We start from the raw sequence: 18602 nt of genomic DNA, 5'->3' as shown, positions 1-18602 counted from the left end.
TACAATATGTATTCTTAGCCTAGAAGGTAGAGTATAAGCTTTTCAGACTAAAGCATTATCAAGCACACACGTTGTGTCTCCTGTGATTTTCAGATGCTAGATAAGTAGCCGAAGAGAAATCATTTTTTTGATAATGTGCATTACTGCAGATAGTTTTCTGTTTAATTGTGGTTGTAATTTTTGCTATAGTGACAACAGAATGGACAGCCATATTAGTTGTAATATTAATTATGGTATCTTACATTTACATAGTGTCTTAAAATGTTTGAATTATCTTCACCGAAAATTAAGGGAAAAGTTACTTTGATATTGATGCTGACAGAAGAACCGCTTACTATTAGGTTATTTAAAGGGAATCTGTCAGTAGGATTACCGCTCCTAAGCCATCTATATGGGCATGTAGGTCATGGGAAGCTAAATAAAATGATACCTTAATATTTGCGATCTTGTGTCTTATTCCAGAGAAATCCATGTTTTCCTTATATGTAAATGAGCTGTTCCAGGCTATGGGGCGGACACAGATCTGCATGACACTCTGACCTCGCAGATTATTCTTAATAAACAGGGGTGTTACCAGTGTGAGACATGTAACTAACACAGAGCAGCAGAACTGAACTTTGTCTCCTAAAAACATGTTAGCTGCTGTGGCTCTCACAGCTCTGCTGTATTGCAACAATATTGCAGCCCTGTCTGTCAGTGAGCTGGAAGCTGAAGCTGAGAGGAACCTGCAGATGTGTCAGTTATAATCACACACAGCTCTGCAGTGAGATCAGGAGAGCAGAGAGCGGCCATCACACATCACACTGGTATCGCTCCCTTTTATTTAAAACAAGCACTGGAGGCACATTCTCATACAGATCAGTGTCCGGCCCATAGTCCTGAACAACTCATTTACTTATGAGAAAAACACAGATTTCTCTGGAATAAGATAAGAGATTGCAGATATCAAGGTATCATTTTATTAAGCTTCCTATGACCTACATGTCCATATAGACGACTTATGAGGATTGATTCTACTGACAGATTCCCTTTAATGTTAACAACCATCGCAGTTGAACTTCTTATTGCCACTTTTATTAACACCGTTGTCATTTTTAGAATGAAAAAAATAAATAACCTAGAAAAATGTTACTTGAATGGAAGCTTATGATTCAAACATAATGATAAAACTTTGTCTCATTTTAACTTTTCATTTACCATTGTGACCATTTGTACATCTTGACAATAAGTCCATTTTGGACTAAAAAATGGATTTACTACAGCTCTGTTTTTTTTTCTTCTAGCTATTGTTTTTAAAAATGTTTTTTGGAAGGCAATGTTTTTTGTTATTTCAGTGTATTACAAGCAAATTACAACTTTTGACTTTCTATTTGGATTTCTTCTTTCAGGCTGACATTTACATTATATTGTAGATAATTTAAAGAAAAAAAAATTATGCTGCTATATAAAATTGTGATACATTTTAGTTTTTTTTTTATACATTTTCTTTTTTTTTATTCTTATGTCAAATTTGTTTTTTTTTTTTTTAATACCTTACAGATCAGATGTCACATCAGCACCTGAAACCGTGGACAGTACAACAGCTCAAGGTACTAATTGATCTACACATGATGTTTTCATAGTTCAGATTTTGATAGCACAGCCCAGTTCAGTTGATATTTAGTAGAAGGCATTGCAAACTTATGAGAGAATGCTTATATCATCATGCCATACAAAGTCTAAAACTAAATTTGCTTGTCTTGCAGCAGCCAAAGTAACTTCACAAAAATTATCTATTGAGAACTATTCATCGACATCCTTTCTGGCAGAAAAACAAACCGAAGAAGATGTAAGTGAACACATACTGTATATAGGACAAATAAATCCTAATATTCTGGATTATGAACGTGAAAAATACTATTAATATTTTATATTAAGGGTATAGAAATGTAAACTGGGACCAAAAATCTGACATAAATCCAATAGTGTCCTACATTGTCGGGTCAGTTGCAGAATTTGTGGAATACTGAGTTGTAGATTAAAATAATTATACTATATATCTATTTTAAGTAACTTATTGTGTTAGTGATGTTTTAAGGCAAGGAAAAAGCTCTTGATTGTTTGATTTGCAAATGAAAAACTTCAAAAATGTCATGGATGTAGAATTTCTTTTACTGTAAGTTCTGAGCTACTTAGTAAGCTGTGACATAACTGTACAAGATCTGGTTGCAGAGATCTTCTCCTCCCCCGTGTTTTGGCATGAAGGAAGCTGTCTGTCTGGATTAGTTCATTAGCTAATCTAACTTCTTTCGAGGCTGATTCAGAGGCAAATAAGGGGACCTTCTTAGCCAATGAACTAAGTCAGAAAGCCGTCATATATGTCACCGAAATTTAGAAAATAATAAATATTTTTTTCAGGTGCCAAACATATCCTTCAATAGTATAATAGCTGTCCTGTAAGAACAACTGCAGTCCATATACCTTATTATGAGATAAAGACATGATATTTAGGTGTTGGGATGGAGGTCATTACTTGGCATTTCCTTCAATGTGCCAGAAGAATAGGAGAATAAAGGCCCCCATACACATTAGACTAATGGTGGCCGATATCGATTGGTTTGGCCGATGGTCTAATGTCTATGAAGACGGCATCTGACTGATGGTCGAGAGATATCTAGATCGGACAGACATGTCTGATTTCGGGCTACCAATAGCATTGTTCTTCCTGAGGTAAGCCTCTGGTCGAAGTGTCATCTGGTGGATTTCTCATAGAGAACACTCCTATGTATGGAAGTTATGGTTGAGATGACTATTAATCGAAACATTGTGCGGCCAGCTGCCATCTAATGTGTATGGCCAGCCTAAGAATGGCTCTTGCTCTGGTGGGCTGAAAGCATCCATGCATTAAATGAGCAGCCAGTCTGTCTGGCCTGTAGTGCTGTATATCGGTGTAGCTGCTCAGTGTGTGGCTGCCTGTGGCTTACCCCTGCCATAACAGCTGATTGCTGACTGTAAAAGCCTATCCTACGCTAATCAGCTGATTTTATCCAATCCACAACTTTTTTTTTTTGTTGACAAAGGATTCTCTTTAGCTTTAATATTGAATATTTGCAAAATGTTATTATTTTGAACATTTCAGATTACGGCTATAGATTCTTTGTGAAAATTGTACATGGCAATCACTAAAATGATCAAACTATTTCTATCATTATCTCTAGATGGACAATGAAATATTAAAGGTGACGGAGAATGCAAAAAAACAAGCGGACAAAATGGTTGAATTTAGTATCCTTATTCTAAATGAGCCATATGAAATGGAGCTAGCTGACAAGTCTAGTGATTTGTACAAAGAGTTAACTGAAAGGTTCGTTGCTGAGGTAAGATCTGGGTGAGATCAGTCTGTTTGGTACCGAATACCCAAAACTGCTTTATTGAGTTGATTCTGACCAATGAACCTGCTGATTATCATGGACATAGTCATTCTGTCTTACCAATGGCCTGTTGACAGGGAACTCCACTTATCTAACTTGGTTTGCTTCACTACTTTCAGATTGAACCTGTATTTCAAGATTTGCCTGGATATAAAAGAATCATAGTGCAAAAAATCAGGTATTGCTCATAGTTTTGCTGGTAATAGAACCTAATCTTTAACCAATGAAGTTTAATGTCTAATGTACCATTTTTTTTATTTTCAGTCCTCCCATAATGGATGACAGGTACGGTGAAAATGGATAATTAAATTATTGATATCTCATGTATATTTTTGACTTTCTATTCTATTTTTTTAATTTTCTTTGACCTTTAGTTTTTCTTATAGCAAATTTCTCCAACATTAGATGATGTAGCAACTCTAAAAACTGGCACTTTTTTTGACAAGTTATAAAAGTAGAAATAAGGAATGGTAAAAGTTACACATAAACAATGGAACTTATAATGGTTTTTACAAACATTAGAACTTTGTGTTTTATTGTATTTTATTCTCATTTTAATATTTTTCAACTTCTTTCTGATGCAGAGTTGTCTTACAAGTACACTATGCAGTTATTTTTGAAGGAGATGCAGATGCCATTAACAGTGCAACCTTAGACCTCATGAATCTCCATTCCAATATCATTGAAGATTTTTCATTGAATGATGTTGAAGATAATCCCACAGTGGTCTATACAGGCAGCAGCTTCAGGAATTACATAGTAGATGCTCTAAGCAAGCAGATATTATTAGGAGAAGGCAGACTGGATATTGATGCCGACTCCCTGCAGCTTGTTAATGGTAAGCATTTAAAAAAGATTTCTTTCATTATAGCCTACAATAGGAAAGCCGATTGTTTTGTAGGAAGAAATTGTTTACTTGCTAGAAAAGGTTTACTTTTTTTTGGGGGGTGGGGGTTCAGAAAACTATTTTCAAACAGCTAATTAAGAAAATCTGAGAAAATCCACAACCTTCATCCATTAGTTTGAGTGAATGGCAGATACAAAGCTCTCTCTCTCTGGAGGACCCACCATATTCATACTTTTAATGATGTTAATGATTGTAATGAAATCTGTGTAATGCATAACTTCTCCTGTGGTGGCACTGTAGGGGAATTAACTATTTGCTGTCAGGTTCTTACACAGATTACAATTTGTTATTGGGAGTCTCAGCAGATTTTCTGAGACAACCCCTTAAAATGAGAAATGGGTAACTGACGATAATGCTAATTGTCCAATTATACTAGAATATACCCTACATGTTACACTGTTTGTTCACCCAATCATTACCTTCTAGTCTTGACCCTGCCACACATGTTAGATGGTTTGGCCAATTGCCTTGGAAGCCATCTTTGCTGGCTCTCCGATACACAGAAGGACACATTCGGCCAAACGCTCCTATGTTCTCTCTAAGACCTGTCTTCCGGCGGCTTATCTCTGGGAGAGCAAAAGGATTAGAGGTTCAAATTTGGACATACTGATTCCTCAACTTCCCCGACAATCAATTGTCCAGAACTTCTATACATATTAGACTGTCAGCCGAGCCCATCGATATCAACGGTTCAGCCAACATTAGTCTAATGTGTATGGAGGGGCTTTAGTCTAATGAAATATTACCCTACTATTGTGTATAATAATTATTTAAAACTTTTTAAAATATATCTTTTAATCTCATTGATCATTTTTCGTTCTATTTTTTTAGTCAAGATCGTTCCATCAGATCTTTATAATGAATTTGTAACGGAGAAACCAGCATTTCCTTTTCCTTCCACAGCTGATGTTGTAAGTATCAGATTACATCAATTTCATATTTCAACATCTAAAAGTAAAGTTAATGTATTCATATTGCACTACATTATTCATAATTATGCTTACATTTTATGACAAACATTAGACACATGTTAGAACAATCAAAATATTAGATGAATATGTATTAGCAAATATATATTCTTTAGGTCCGATTGTATTATTTTATTGGCACTAAAGATCACTAAATTCACAAATGAGAAAAATGAATAATTGTTGTAGCAGTTTTCAACTTTTATTTAGCAAGTTCTTTCAGTGCGGCTCCACATCTCTCTTTTATTCGTACTAGGTGTCTTTACATGTTTCTCTTATTATTTGGAGTAATAGCAACCTATTTCATCTAACTTTATATTTTAGGATAATGCATTACAAGCTGAATGGCTTCCAACTGATTTTTCAACTATTAAAAACATCTATTCCTATGAAGAAACAAGTGAAGAGCTTACAGAGCTTACATCAAGAAGTCAGATAGCCCTGGAAGCAGAAAGCCCTGTTGTTACAGAAGACATTAATTTTAATGTTCATGCCACATCAGCCTTGGAAAACAGCTTTACCACTCCAGCAGATGACCTAACCTTCCAGCTGAACACAAAGTTAAGTGCACTTGAATCTACCACAATGACCAATTTTTTAGAAATTCAAGAAGAATCAGGAGACAATGGCATTTCATTGTTCCAAGATCCGACTGTAAGAACTGATCATGAGCTTGATACTATTGAGCTCATTCCTAATGAAATCCAGTTAATTACCACCAATCTACCTCCAATCCCAGTTACGTCATCAGCTGGAGAACACAATTCAGACATTGTGACTTCTGCTATAGCAGCTGAAGAACCTGCTCTAAGTGAATCCTCTTTGGAGGGTGTATTAATAAAAACAGAACAAACAAACGCAGATTGGGATAAAGTGATTTCACAGGTTACTTCTGAAAACATGCAAGAAACAGCTGAAATACTCGTAGAAGATAACTTACTGCCAACAGCAGAAAGTATTAAACCTTTGGATGAGGGTTCAGGCTCAGGATTCGAAAATAAGGCAGAAGAAGGCATTGCTACGTGGTCTTGGTTAAAAACTACAGTGGATCCATTTTCTTCTATTAAAGGACAGCCAATAGATGTTGATTTAATGGACACAACCGAAAACCATGAAGACTTAATAGAAGAACATTTTACTGATAAATCTCTTGAGAACATTATATTGGGAAGCACTCAAGCCAGCCCGATTTCAGACGAGGAATCTGATGCCTTACACCCTCAAAACCCTGTTTCCACTGCCAGTCTAGAAAAAGAGCCGATTATACATGAATCCTCATCGAAGCCGCCTCCAGTGTTGTGGACACCAGAATACTGGAATATTGAGTTGTCAGTGCAAACACCAGAATCATCTGAGATAGATAGACAGTTTGTCACGAGTGAATCAGATGTGTTACATGGAAACACAGTGGATGATTCACCAACTTTAACAAAAGACACATTGTGGTCTACACAAGCAATAGAACCTCCAACAAAGACAAGCCTCACTGTGGAACATAATGTTGAAACTACAGAGGCTTCAATATCTAATGAAATTGAGTCACATGTTGTAGCTGATAGTTTAACTGCACATACAGTTCCAACAGCCAGCGAACATCACACAATTACATCCATCTCTGACACAAATGATTTTGTGACGTCATTGAGTAATGATGTCAAAACAGAAGAAATTGTATTGGTGCCATCTTCTAAATCACATGAGGAAATGTTACATATCATACCCATCATAGATGTCAACACCACTCAATCACACAGTGCCATTGTTTCAACAGGGGAAAACAACATACCTAATATAATCCCTATCATACATAAAGGAGAGGCCATTACAGATCCTATACAGTATGAACAACTTCCCAGTGGTTCTTCTATAGGTCCAACACATTTTCATACTCAAGATATAGAAGTAACGGTTGATGTTCAGGATATATCTCTGGAACTTGATCACTTGAGCACGGTATATTTTCATCCTGACATGAGTCAGGAAGACAGAAGCATGATAGCAAAAAATATAGATTCTACGGATTTGACAAGTGTTGTGTTTTCTACTCATGAGAACAGTGTCAATTCTTCGGCAAAGGCACGGGCGCTTGTGGTGTTCTTCAGCCTGCGTGTCACTAATATGATATTCTCTGAAGATTTATTTAATAAGCACTCCCCTGAATATAAGGCTTTGGAACAAAGATTTCTCGAGCTGGTAAGTATTAACATGTCATGTTTGCGTTTAGATAATGGCAGTCTTTAGGCGCAACCATGAAAAGCCTATAGAAAACTGCCCAGCAGATGTTTGCTGATATGCAATATATTTAAAGGGAACCTGTCACCTTATTCATACTGTCAAACCGTGGGCAGCATCCGATCCTAGCTACATGATTGTAGGGTGTATATTTTTCCCTGAAACGCTCAGGCATTTCAAAGTTTCAGAGAAAATGTATTTTAAAGACCCGGCCAGTGGGTCCTGTACTGGGAAAAGCAGGCTGTTTGCTGCCCCAGACTAGTCTCATCTCTGGCTATGGCTATGTATGTTCCCTTTAAATCTATTTTTGTTGTTTTAGTAGTTCTTAAAAAAGGTTTGTTTGATTTTTTTTTGCTTCCACAAATTGAGCATAGTAATATATAAATGAGAAAGTAAACATAGTGACTGGACTTGACCGGTGCCTTGGGCCAACTATCAAAAATTACTCTAAGTCATTTGTACAGAATATGTGGATATTTACATGTAAGCAACTAATCAGATTGTGATATTGTGGACTTAGCCCCTATAAAAATCATCCCATTGTTTAGTGTTCTCAGCTATGATTATCCAGAAAATAATCTGTAATTATTATGCTAAGGAGGGTGCACCCTTGGCCAAACTCTCAGTGCACTGTTCCACCCCTCCCCTTTGTTGATTGACAATGCTCCCTCGCCCAGTGCGATCGCTTCTGGAATGGAATTTGTTGGCAGAGCGCGCGCACACTGATGCTGCAGGATCCAAGCAGGTGCGCACACATCCCTCCCTCGTGTGTGCAGCGGATGCACGCTTGCTAGAACTCCACGGATTATTGGAGTAAGTGTCCACAGCACAAAGGAGAGGGGGATGTGTGCTTGTCTCCTCAGCTTCAGCACTGAGCCTATGTGTACTCTATTCCAGCAGTGTCAGTGTGTGTACGCAGGTCCGAGTTTCAGTGGGTGTATGCAGGGCCACTGTTCAGGCAGCATTTTATCTAGGCAAGTGAGTGCTGTCAACCAACAAAGAGGGAACAGGGCGGAACGTTGCACTAAGAGCTTGATTACGACATGGGTGCAGCCAGCACCCGAGTTTGCATATTAAATAAAGGTCATTTTCTGGATAACCATAGTTGAGAACACTAAACTACAGGCATCATTTTTATATGAGCTAAGTCCCTTGTATGACAATCTGATTAGATAAAATTGAGTTTTGGAGCTGATAGACTCCCTTATTTTAAAGCTCTGTCACCAGATTTCACAATACAAACAATGTGCAATAGTAAATAGATCTCTTAGACCAGATGAGATTGAAAATACCAACTTTGAAAATCTGTCCCATAATATAGCTGTTTAATACTTATTGAAAATTTTCCTGCTTGATGTTAAAGCACCACTCCAGTGTGTGTGTTTTTATTGCAACGCTGGAGTGGTGCGTCTATTCTAAGGTCCCTGCCTGTAGTCTCATACTTACCCGCTGCCGTCTTCACCTTTTATCGGTGCCGCTCTGGTTCTACGGCGCCATCTTATGACACAACTTCTGACTGGCTAGAAGTAAGCAGAATCGGTCATAAGCTCTCGATGTAAGTCTATAAGAGCCAGAGTAAGACCAGAAAAGTGACCTCTGGCTGTCTCCAGCAAACACAGGAGCGATCCGGCAGGTCATAATCTGCTGGAGACTGAAGGGAGCAGTGGCGATAAAAGGTGGAGATGGCGGCGGATAGACTAGGGCAGGGAACTTAGATTAGAAGCACCACTCCAGCGCTGCAATAAAAAACGCTGGGAGTGGTGCTTTAGGATGAACAAATTGTGAATCCAGCAAGACAGTGATAGAGCTCTTGAGTCCAAGTGTTAAGGTAAACTTAATCTTCACCCGCCCTGCCTGATTGACAGCACTAGGTTGTACTAAGCAGTGTAAGATGTCAACAGCAGGAGGGAGGAGGGCATTATGGAGCTGTCAATCAGGTTAGGCTGGCAGAGATTGAGAATAGCTCATTAATACTCTGAACTCATGAGCTCATGAACTCGGTCGTTATCTGGGCTCACAGCATAATCATTTTTTAAACGATTATACAGCTAAAATGAAATTTTTAAGATATACCAACCTTATCAGGTCCAAGAGATCTGTTTGATAATGTATGCACAATCTATTGTGAAATCTGGTGACAGATTCTGTGCAAGTCAACCTGTTAAACTTGCAATTTTAGCTTAGAAATAAGTGTGCTTTGTCATAATTACGGGTGTGATGTATCTATAGAGAGGTGGAGAATAGAAAAATTAGAAAATATGTAGTAAAACAAATGACAGGAATTTGAGTCCAATTAGATAAAATTCTGGCATCCCCACATGTACAGATTAGGATATTCGTCCCTCAATTCCTTATTTTAAATAAAACATGGGCACAGAAAGCAGCAAAGGTAATAATAAGAAAGGAGCAAGGACTGGGCCGGCCTAGCAGATTATCGGAGGCTCTATTAGTGAGATCAGTCTCCAAAACAATAATGTATTCCAAAATTTATAAATTAAGAAAATCACTTGAGCTTCTATATGGTTTGACTCACAAATAAGCTTTTTGACCTTACAGGGGTGTTCTCAAGTTTAAAAATGATCGCTGTAAAGCGGCGGTGTTCACATCGTGCAGTAACTGAGGCAGTGACCCAAGCAAGTCCAAAATAAACAGCTTTATTCAGCAATTCACGGGTAAACAGAAAAGTCCTCTGGTTCGCAGCCGGGTTAACATGAGTCCATAAACAACGGTTGCCGTGGGCAACAGCCGCGCCGCTCAGAGTCTGACGGGTGCAGAGTCTTCCCAGGCGTGGGTTCAGCTACTCACAAATCCGCCAAGCTTTCCTGCTATGCTCCTAGCAGGTTCCAACATAGAACAACACTAATCCTTAGTGCAGGGTTTTAAAGGACCTGTGGCAAGAGCCACTGGAAAACACAGGTTGGAGGAAGGAGGCCGCCCCACTGCCTTCCTGTAGCCTCCCCCAAGAAATGAAGGCCCTGCCAGGTTTTACTAATCTGCCTTAGCCAGATAGCCTGACCAGGTCAATGCTCACCTTCATTGCTGCATTGCAGCCGCAGGTGAGTTTGTGACTGCAATGCACTCCAACCGGTTTAATAGGTCTCTATACACATTCTGGGGGATATATAATGTCCCTCGTATACGATCCCGGTCACTGCCTCACATCCCCTATAAACAGGATGGGGTTAACTTTCCGATTACTGGGGTTCCGGACACTATGGCCCTTCACTGATCCCAAGATAAAAAAGGGAGCGCCCAATATTTCTCATCTTAAATGCTCCTATTAGAATGACTGGAGCAGCAGTGCTCATGATTGATCTTCGCTACATTCAGAGCCCCTGTTCTTGGGATAGGTGGCGGCCATTGTGGTTGGACCTCCAGGGATCGTAAGCTTATCCCCTAGCAAGTACATAAGGGAAAACTGTTAAACTTGAGAACACCCCTTTAAATAAGTTTTCCAATTCAGAAAACCGCTGTCTCCAGGCAAAGTCTGTTTTAAAAACAAAAAAACTGAGCTTCATTCACCCTAGACAGGTCAAGGGCTCAGTTTCTGCTGCTGTTGCCATTGTGTTTTCTTGTTTGCAGTGCTGACATCACATCAACACTGCTACAGCCAATCCGTAATCTCAGAGGCTAGGCCCGAGTAGACAGCACAAACCACTCAGAGTCATTGAGCTCACTGATTGGCTGACATCAGTAGAGCTGTCAATAAAAGATGCCAGGAGATTTAGGGCTGGACCGGCTGAGGATTTTTCCTTCTGGTGGGTCTAATGAGCCTCAGTCTGTCATAGAAAGGAGGAAATGAAATACAGTTAAATAACGAGCACTGGCCCTGCCCTCCTTTCAATCACGTATTCAGCAGAAAGGCTTATTTTTTATATTGTTTCAACGTATTGAAACAATAGCAAGTATTCTAAGTACTTTCAACATCCAGCTGGACAAACCGTGGGTTATTTCACATTTCGGTGTTAAGCTTTACCATGAGTAAACGGCTTCATGCAGAAACGCATAGGTTTGATAATTCCTCTTGTGAGTCCTTTTGTACTATGATTTTAGTGATGCAATAAAGTATAAGTTTTTAACCCACAGTTTGTACAGCTGGATTTTGAAGGTATCTGGACGCTTGTTGAACTGTGTTGTTCTGACTCATCCATGTTAGGAATCACCTGTAGTATATCAGTATACTGGCCGTATTGGTTGTCAGTCACCTGTACATTATCTTCTCAAAAACTGAGACTGTTTAAATAAAATCCTAGAAAAAAAATTGTGAAAATCTAATTAAAAGGTGTCAGAGTGCAGTAATGATTTCTGTAGCTGAATAGAATAGGCTAATTCTAAGTATAACAAACACACTGATCAAAAGTTTAGAAATATCCCTAGTTTCTGAAAATGACTCTCTGACATGTTGTTCTTCTATTATGTGAAAATATAATAAAAGTCAAGATTAAAAGTTATTGACTATAATGTAGCTGTATCTGAAATAACATGCTTATTATATTCCCTTACTAGAACAATCAGTGAAATAAAACTATTGCTTGGAACCATAGAAGGACACTTTGCACAGATTACTTTTGTCATCCTATTTTTCTTTCAGTTGGTTCCCTATCTGCAGTCCAATTTAACTGGATTCCAAAACCTTGAAATATTGAATTTTCGGAATGGCAGCATCATTGTAAATAGCAGGATGAAATTTGCAAAACCTGTTCCAAGAAATGTAACAAATGCTGTGTACATCATCCTTGAAGACTTCTGTAACACTGCTTACCAAACCATGAACCTGGCAATTGATAAGTATTCCTTGGATGTTGAATCAGGTACTCAAATTTGACTTTTATTTAGCCAAATAGCAAAAATGGATACATGAATCTTTGTGTTCTGTGAGATATTAATGTTGGAAATTAAACAAAAATATAGAAATGAGTTACAAGGTGTGACACAATGAACACATTGAAACCGGAAAAATCCATTAAAATTGTAAAATTAAAATTCCTGCAAATTTCTCATATTTCAAGCAGTGCAATTCCCCACAATTTTCAAGGTATCTGTTTGGTGTCAGCAATTGGAAACACATTTTTTTGCATTTTTATATAGAACAAATTTCTTAGCTGAGATAGGAATACTGTTATATTCAGTCTAGGCAATCCTCTGTAAGATAATGAGTCTGGACGCTAGACTGATACACAGTATTTAACCTGCATACAGTAAATTGTTGGGAAATGCTGTTAAAGCTCACAGAAGCTTGTCTACACTGGTTGCATTATATCCATTCTGTCATGAATGTGCCGCACTCTGCTGGGACCTGTGGTACATTTGAGATTAGAAGATTGTAGCAATTAGCTGAGCACAGGTCCTCTTTAAATCTACACAGCGATTCATGAGTTAACAGGTTTCTTGTGGCATGGAAAGGGTTTATAGTACCTCGTTGTCTATTGACTGTGCTGCTTATTGGAACCACACCCTTACATTGTATAAACCTGTGCCTGGCTTCCCTCCATGTGAGCAATAATGTTACGCTGTGACTGTAGGAAAGCCAGGGCAGAGGGACCCTATACTGTCCCTTTCCTCCCTGGGAGGAGGGTGGGAACAGCTTAGGATTTTGTTGGAGCACAGAGAGGTATGAGACCCAGGCATCTACACCTTCAGAATAAGGGACAGTATAGGGCCCTTCTGCCCCAGCTTTCCTACAGTCACAGCATGACACATTCCTTGAGATGTATTTGGTCTATATGTATGTTCAAGCTGTAAGGAAGATTTGATTGATTTATTCAAGACTAGTCTTGATATAAGACTAGTAACCCCTTTTTAAACAATGTTACTTGAGCTAAATTTTGTTTAGCAGACTCTTCTTTATAAGATTCCTATAATCATGACAATTTTCATGTAATCTGACCAATGTGTTTTCCTATTATAACACATACATAATTTCTTTCCCTCTCTATAATCAGGAGACGTTGCTGATCCTTGTAAATTTCAAGCATGCAATGAGTATTCTGAGTGTCTTATAAACAAATGGAGTGGTGAAGGGGAATGTGTCTGTAACCCTGGATATGTCAGCGTTGATGGTTTGCCATGCCAAAGCATGTGCGATCTGGAAATAGATTTCTGTATGAACGATGGTAAATGTGACATTATTCCTGGACAAGGAGCAATATGCAGGTACTTCTATTGGACACATATTTCTAGACCTCTTTTGTAAGTAGTATCACATTATCATTGTTGAAGTTAGATGTATACATAGTCTGTATGAACAATTATTAAGCAAGTGAGAATTTTACCCATATAATTTTTATGCAGATTTTCCTATGCCAATCTGTATAACCTTGAATGCTTATGGGATGAAACAGATTAGGCGATGTGTATTTGTGTAATGAGAGGGGGTGAAGTATGACGATATCAACCAGGGGCGGACCTACCGCCCGTGCAGCCGGTTCATTGAACGGGGGCCCCCGAGGGAGAGGGGGGCCCTTCCAGCCTCCAGCAGGGCCGCCATCAGGGCATGACTGCCCTGACTCCAGCATGGGGCCCGGCCGGTCCAGGCCCCCTCGGAGCCCCGTTGGGGCCCCCCTCTTGTGCGTCTCCTCATGGGGGCCCCCCCGCAGGACCCCCCCGCCGTCACATGACCGGAGATGTCCCTGCGCTCAGCATGGTTCCCCGGCCCCATGCTGAGCGCAGGGACATTCCGGTCATGTGACGGCGCCGGCACAATACTTACCCCTCCCCGTGCCTCCGCAGCGTCTTCCGCATCCTCTGACTGTGACGTCTCAGGTCAGAGGGCGCGGTGATATGTTTACACCGCACGCGATCTCTCCTGAGCTGTCACAGCGGGAAGACGCGGGCGATGCTGGAGTCCAGATCAGCATCAGGTAAGAAGTGAGGTCAGTATTTGATCTTTCTTTTTTTTATGTATGGGACCATGGGGCATTATATGGTGGGGGAGAGTGGGTGTGACATCCTGCATGGGGCATTATATGGGGGGGGTAACATCCTGCATGGGGCATTATATGGGGAGGGGTGGTGTGACATCCTGCATGGGGCATTATATGGGGGTGGGGGGGGTGTGTGACATCCTGCATGGGGCATTATAAAAAGGGAAGGGCGAAGTGACATCCTTCATGGGGCATTATAAGAGGGGAAGGGGGGAAGTGACATCCTGCATGGGGCATTATAAGGGAGGGGGTGTGACATCCTGCATGGGGCATTATAAGAGGGGGAGGGGGGAATTGACATCCTGCATGGGGCATTATAAGGAGGGTTGGTGTGTGACATACTGCATGGGGCATTGTAAGGAGGGGGGGGTGTGACCTCCTGCATGGGGCATTGTAAGGGAGGGGGTGGTCTGACATACTGCATGGGGCATTATAAGGGAGAGGGGGGGTGACATCCTGCATGGGGCATTATAAGGGAGGGGGTGTGACATCCTGTACGGGGCATTATAAGAGGGGGAGGGGGGAATTGACATCCTGCATGGGGCATTATAAGGAGGGTGGGTGTGTGACATACTGCATGGGGCATTATAAGGAGGGGGGGTGTGTGATCTCCTGCATGGGGCATTGTAAGGGAGGGGGTGGTCTGAAATACTGCATGGGGCATTATAAGAGGGGGGGGGATTGACATCCTGCATGGGGCATTATAAGGAGGGTGGGTGTGTGACATACTGCATGGGGCATTATAAGGAGGGGGTGTGTGTGACTTCCTGCATGGGGCATTGTAAGGGAGGGGGTGGTCTGACATACTGCATGGGGCATTATAAGGGAGAGGGGGGTGACATCCTGTATGGGGCATTATAAGGGAGGGGGTGTGACATCCTGCATGGGGCATTATAAGAGGTGGAGGGGGGAATTGACATCCTGCATGGGGCATTATAAGGAGGGTGGGTGTGTGACATACTGCATGGGGCATTATAAGGAGGGGGTGTGTGTGACCTCCTGCATGGGGCATTGTAAGGGAGGGGGTGGTCTGACATACTGCATGGGGCATTATAAGGGAGAGGGGGGTGACATCCTGCATGGGGCATTATAAGGGAGGGGGTGTGACATCCTGCATGGGGCATTATAAGAGGGGGAGTGGGGAATTGACATCCTGCATGGGGCATTATAAGGAGGGTAGGTGTGTGACATACTGCATGGGGCATTATAAGAAGGGGGTGTGTGTGACCTCCTGCATGGGGCATTGTAAGGGAGGGGGTGGTCTGACATACTGCATGGGGCATTGAAAAGGGGGGAAGTGACATCCTGCAAGGGGCATTATATGGGGGGGAGAGGTGACATCCTGCATGGGGCATTTTATGGGGGGTAGAGGTGACATCCTGCATAGGGCATTAACTGGGGTGTCATCCTGCATGGGGCATTATAAGGGGGGAACAGCCTGCATGGAGCGTTACATGCGGGCCAATATTCTGTATGGAGTGTTATATGGGGGTCAGTGTTCTGTATGGAGCGTTATATGGGGGACAGTATTCTGTATGGAGCGTTATATGGGGGACAGTATTCTGTATGTAGCGTTATATGGGGGCCAGTATTCTGTATGCAGTGTTATATGGGGACCAGTATCCTGTATGGAGCGTTATATGGGGACTAGTATCCTGTATGGAGCGTTATATGGGGACCAGTATCCTGTATGGAGCATTATATGATGACCAGTATCCTGTATGGAGCATTATAAGGAGGTCAGTATCCTGTATGGAGCATTATATGGTGCCCATAATACTGTATGGAGGACTATACTGTCCGGTCTGCACTGTGCGCTGTGAGGTTTCGCCGGTTTCTGAGCTATTGTAGAATTTACAATTGATATCGCTCATGTAATGTAGTAAGTGAAATCCTTGGCCTTGTACTATATATATATTTCTCTGTGGTATCTGTGCATCATGAATCATGGTATGTGTTAAAGGGGCCACTGAAAATCTGTCGCCCAGGGCCCACAAAAACCTGGAGCCGGCCCTGGGGGTAAGTATAACAAGATTTATTTTTTTTTTTAATACAATTAATTAACTAGGAGTGGGGGGAATCAGAGATGCACGGGGGGATGAGAGATGCACGGGGGGGATGAGAGATGCACGGGGGGGGGGCCTTCATGCCCCCTATGAAGGGCAGGGGGGGCCCCAAAAAAATTCTTGCACAGGGGCCCACTACAGTTTGTGTCCGCCCCTGATATCAACACTCTTTATCAAGGTGTGCAGAATTATTAGGCAGCTTGTTTTCCTCAGGCGAAATGGGCCCAAACATTTTTTTTTAAAGTATCACAGAGGGATGCAGCACTCTTGAAATTGTTAAGATATGGGGACATAATCACAGAACCATCAAAAGTTTTGTTGCAAATAGTCAACAGGATAGCAAAAAATGTATTGAGAAAAAAAGACGCACATTAACTGCCAAAGATTTGAGAAGAATCAAACATTAAGCGACCAGGAGCCCGTTATCCTCCAGTGCTGTCATATTCCAGGACTGCAACCTCTCTGGAGGCCCAGAAGTACAAGGTGTTCAGTACTCTGAGACATGGCCACGGTAAGGGGGGCTGAAACACGACCGCCATTGACCAAGACACATAAGTTGTAATGTCAAGACTGGGCCAAGAAATATCTGAAGACAGATTTTTCAAAAAGTTTTATGGACTGATGAGATGAGAATAACTCTTAAAGGACCAAATGGATGGGCCCGTGGCTGAATCAGTAATAGGCACAGACCTCCACTTCAACTCAGAGCCAGCAAGTTAGATGTGGGGTACTGCTATGAGCTAGTATTATTAAAGATGAGCTGGACCTTTCTGGGTTAAAAATGGACTCAAAATAAACTCCCAAACCTACTGGCAATTTTCCCCTCCCCCATGACAGCACACCTTGAGAGAGGATCCGCCCACCAAGGACAGGAAACCGTCTGAAATAAAAGGGCGGCACCTCTCCCTCGCTTCAGTTGGTTTCCTGTCCTTGATGGGGAACCTGTCTGGAAGAAAGAAGACTTGCCTGGGGCTGTCCCGGTGTGGAAGAGCGGGCACTGGCCAGTGCACCGGGTTCAGTATCCCAGAAGCGCCGTCCGCAGCTTCCCCTGGGGTCTCTGCGCCGAGCGAGGCGCACGCGGTGAGGCAGGCTCTGTCCTCCCGGAGACCGCGGCGCCGTCCTCCCCCTGCAGTGTGGAACGCTTCCGGGTGTGACGCGCCTGACGTCACGGCGCAGGGCATTCTTGGCGCGCTGGGTGACGTCAGGAGGCGGCGCCGATCCAAGATGGCGGCGCCCATCGGAGCGTTCCAGGCCGTTTTTTTTCGACGGAGCTCTGGCCTGAGGAAGGGGGAGGGCCCACAGACCGGAGGAGGCTGGATGGCCCTATTTTTAAGGGCGGGGAGCTATCCTGGAAGCGTGGTGTGCTTCTGAAACATGGCTGACCCGGATAGCCAGGAGCAGCAGCTTACCCCGCCCCCAGCAACAGAAGAAGCAGAGGGATGCATCGCATACAGACAGCCGCTCGAGTAATCGTAGTGGCAGCCGCAGGAGTAAGGCTTCAAGTGCCTCAGGACCATCCAGAATGGAATCTTCAGTTCCGCGGCAGCCTCCGAATCCGGTACCCGTTTGTGACCTCCGGGGGTGAGTGAGCTTCGTGAATGTCACTGGTTAGTAGTGGGAAGTCTCTTATGTGCTTCCTTTTTTTTAGGAGCCTAAGAAGAGTAGTGCCAAGCAAAAGCATAGAATGTGTGCCCTTTGCCAAGCTTCTCTCTCAGTAGAGTGGCAGAAACCACTTTGCCAGGGCTGTGTGACCAAAACCATAGCTGAGAATTCCTGGGATTTTGCTGCAAATTTAAAGTCCATAAGATTCAGGGCCTCATTGACCGGGAGTGGAGGAGACCAGAGAGATCAGGGGCTTTACCCTCCTTCTCCAAAAGAAGGTACCCCTTCGAAGAGAAGGATGCGGAACCTTGGGATAAGATCCCCAAGGTGGACGGGACTGTGGCAAGGTCATCGAAAAGATCTTCCCTGCCCTTGGAGGACTCTGGCGTCCTAAAAGATGCCCTGGATAAAAGAGCTGACTCCTTCCTGCGCCACACGTGGGAGGCGGCGGCAGGCGGCGTAAAACCAGCGGTGGCTAGCACCTGTGTGGCGAG

General features: G+C 42.2%; 1 protein-coding gene across 3 annotated transcripts in view; it reads left to right on the top strand.

Moving 5' to 3' along the window:
* IMPG2 (interphotoreceptor matrix proteoglycan 2) overlaps positions 1-18602 on the top strand; it is a 91995-nt gene that overhangs the window by 53309 nt on the left and 20084 nt on the right. For all 3 annotated transcript variants that reach the window (XM_073664683.1, XM_073664681.1, XM_073664684.1), the window contains 10 exons: positions 1540-1589; positions 1746-1828; positions 3198-3356; positions 3530-3588; positions 3675-3695; positions 3995-4248; positions 5149-5228; positions 5610-7478; positions 12109-12328; positions 13460-13670. In XM_073664683.1, coding sequence (XP_073520784.1) covers positions 1540-1589; positions 1746-1828; positions 3198-3356; positions 3530-3588; positions 3675-3695; positions 3995-4248; positions 5149-5228; positions 5610-7478; positions 12109-12328; positions 13460-13670 — 3006 coding nt within the window. The remainder of the gene's footprint in view (positions 1-1539; positions 1590-1745; positions 1829-3197; positions 3357-3529; positions 3589-3674; positions 3696-3994; positions 4249-5148; positions 5229-5609; positions 7479-12108; positions 12329-13459; positions 13671-18602) is intronic.

The sequence above is a fragment of the Phyllobates terribilis genome, unplaced genomic scaffold, assembly GCF_046119375.1.
Source record: "Phyllobates terribilis strain yellow unplaced genomic scaffold, ASM4611937v1 Scaffold_2__4_contigs__length_985480577, whole genome shotgun sequence".
Classification (NCBI taxonomy): Eukaryota; Metazoa; Chordata; class Amphibia; order Anura; family Dendrobatidae; genus Phyllobates; species Phyllobates terribilis.
Note: the sequence above shows the minus strand (reverse complement) of the source record. Positions and strands in the feature narration are given on the sequence as shown.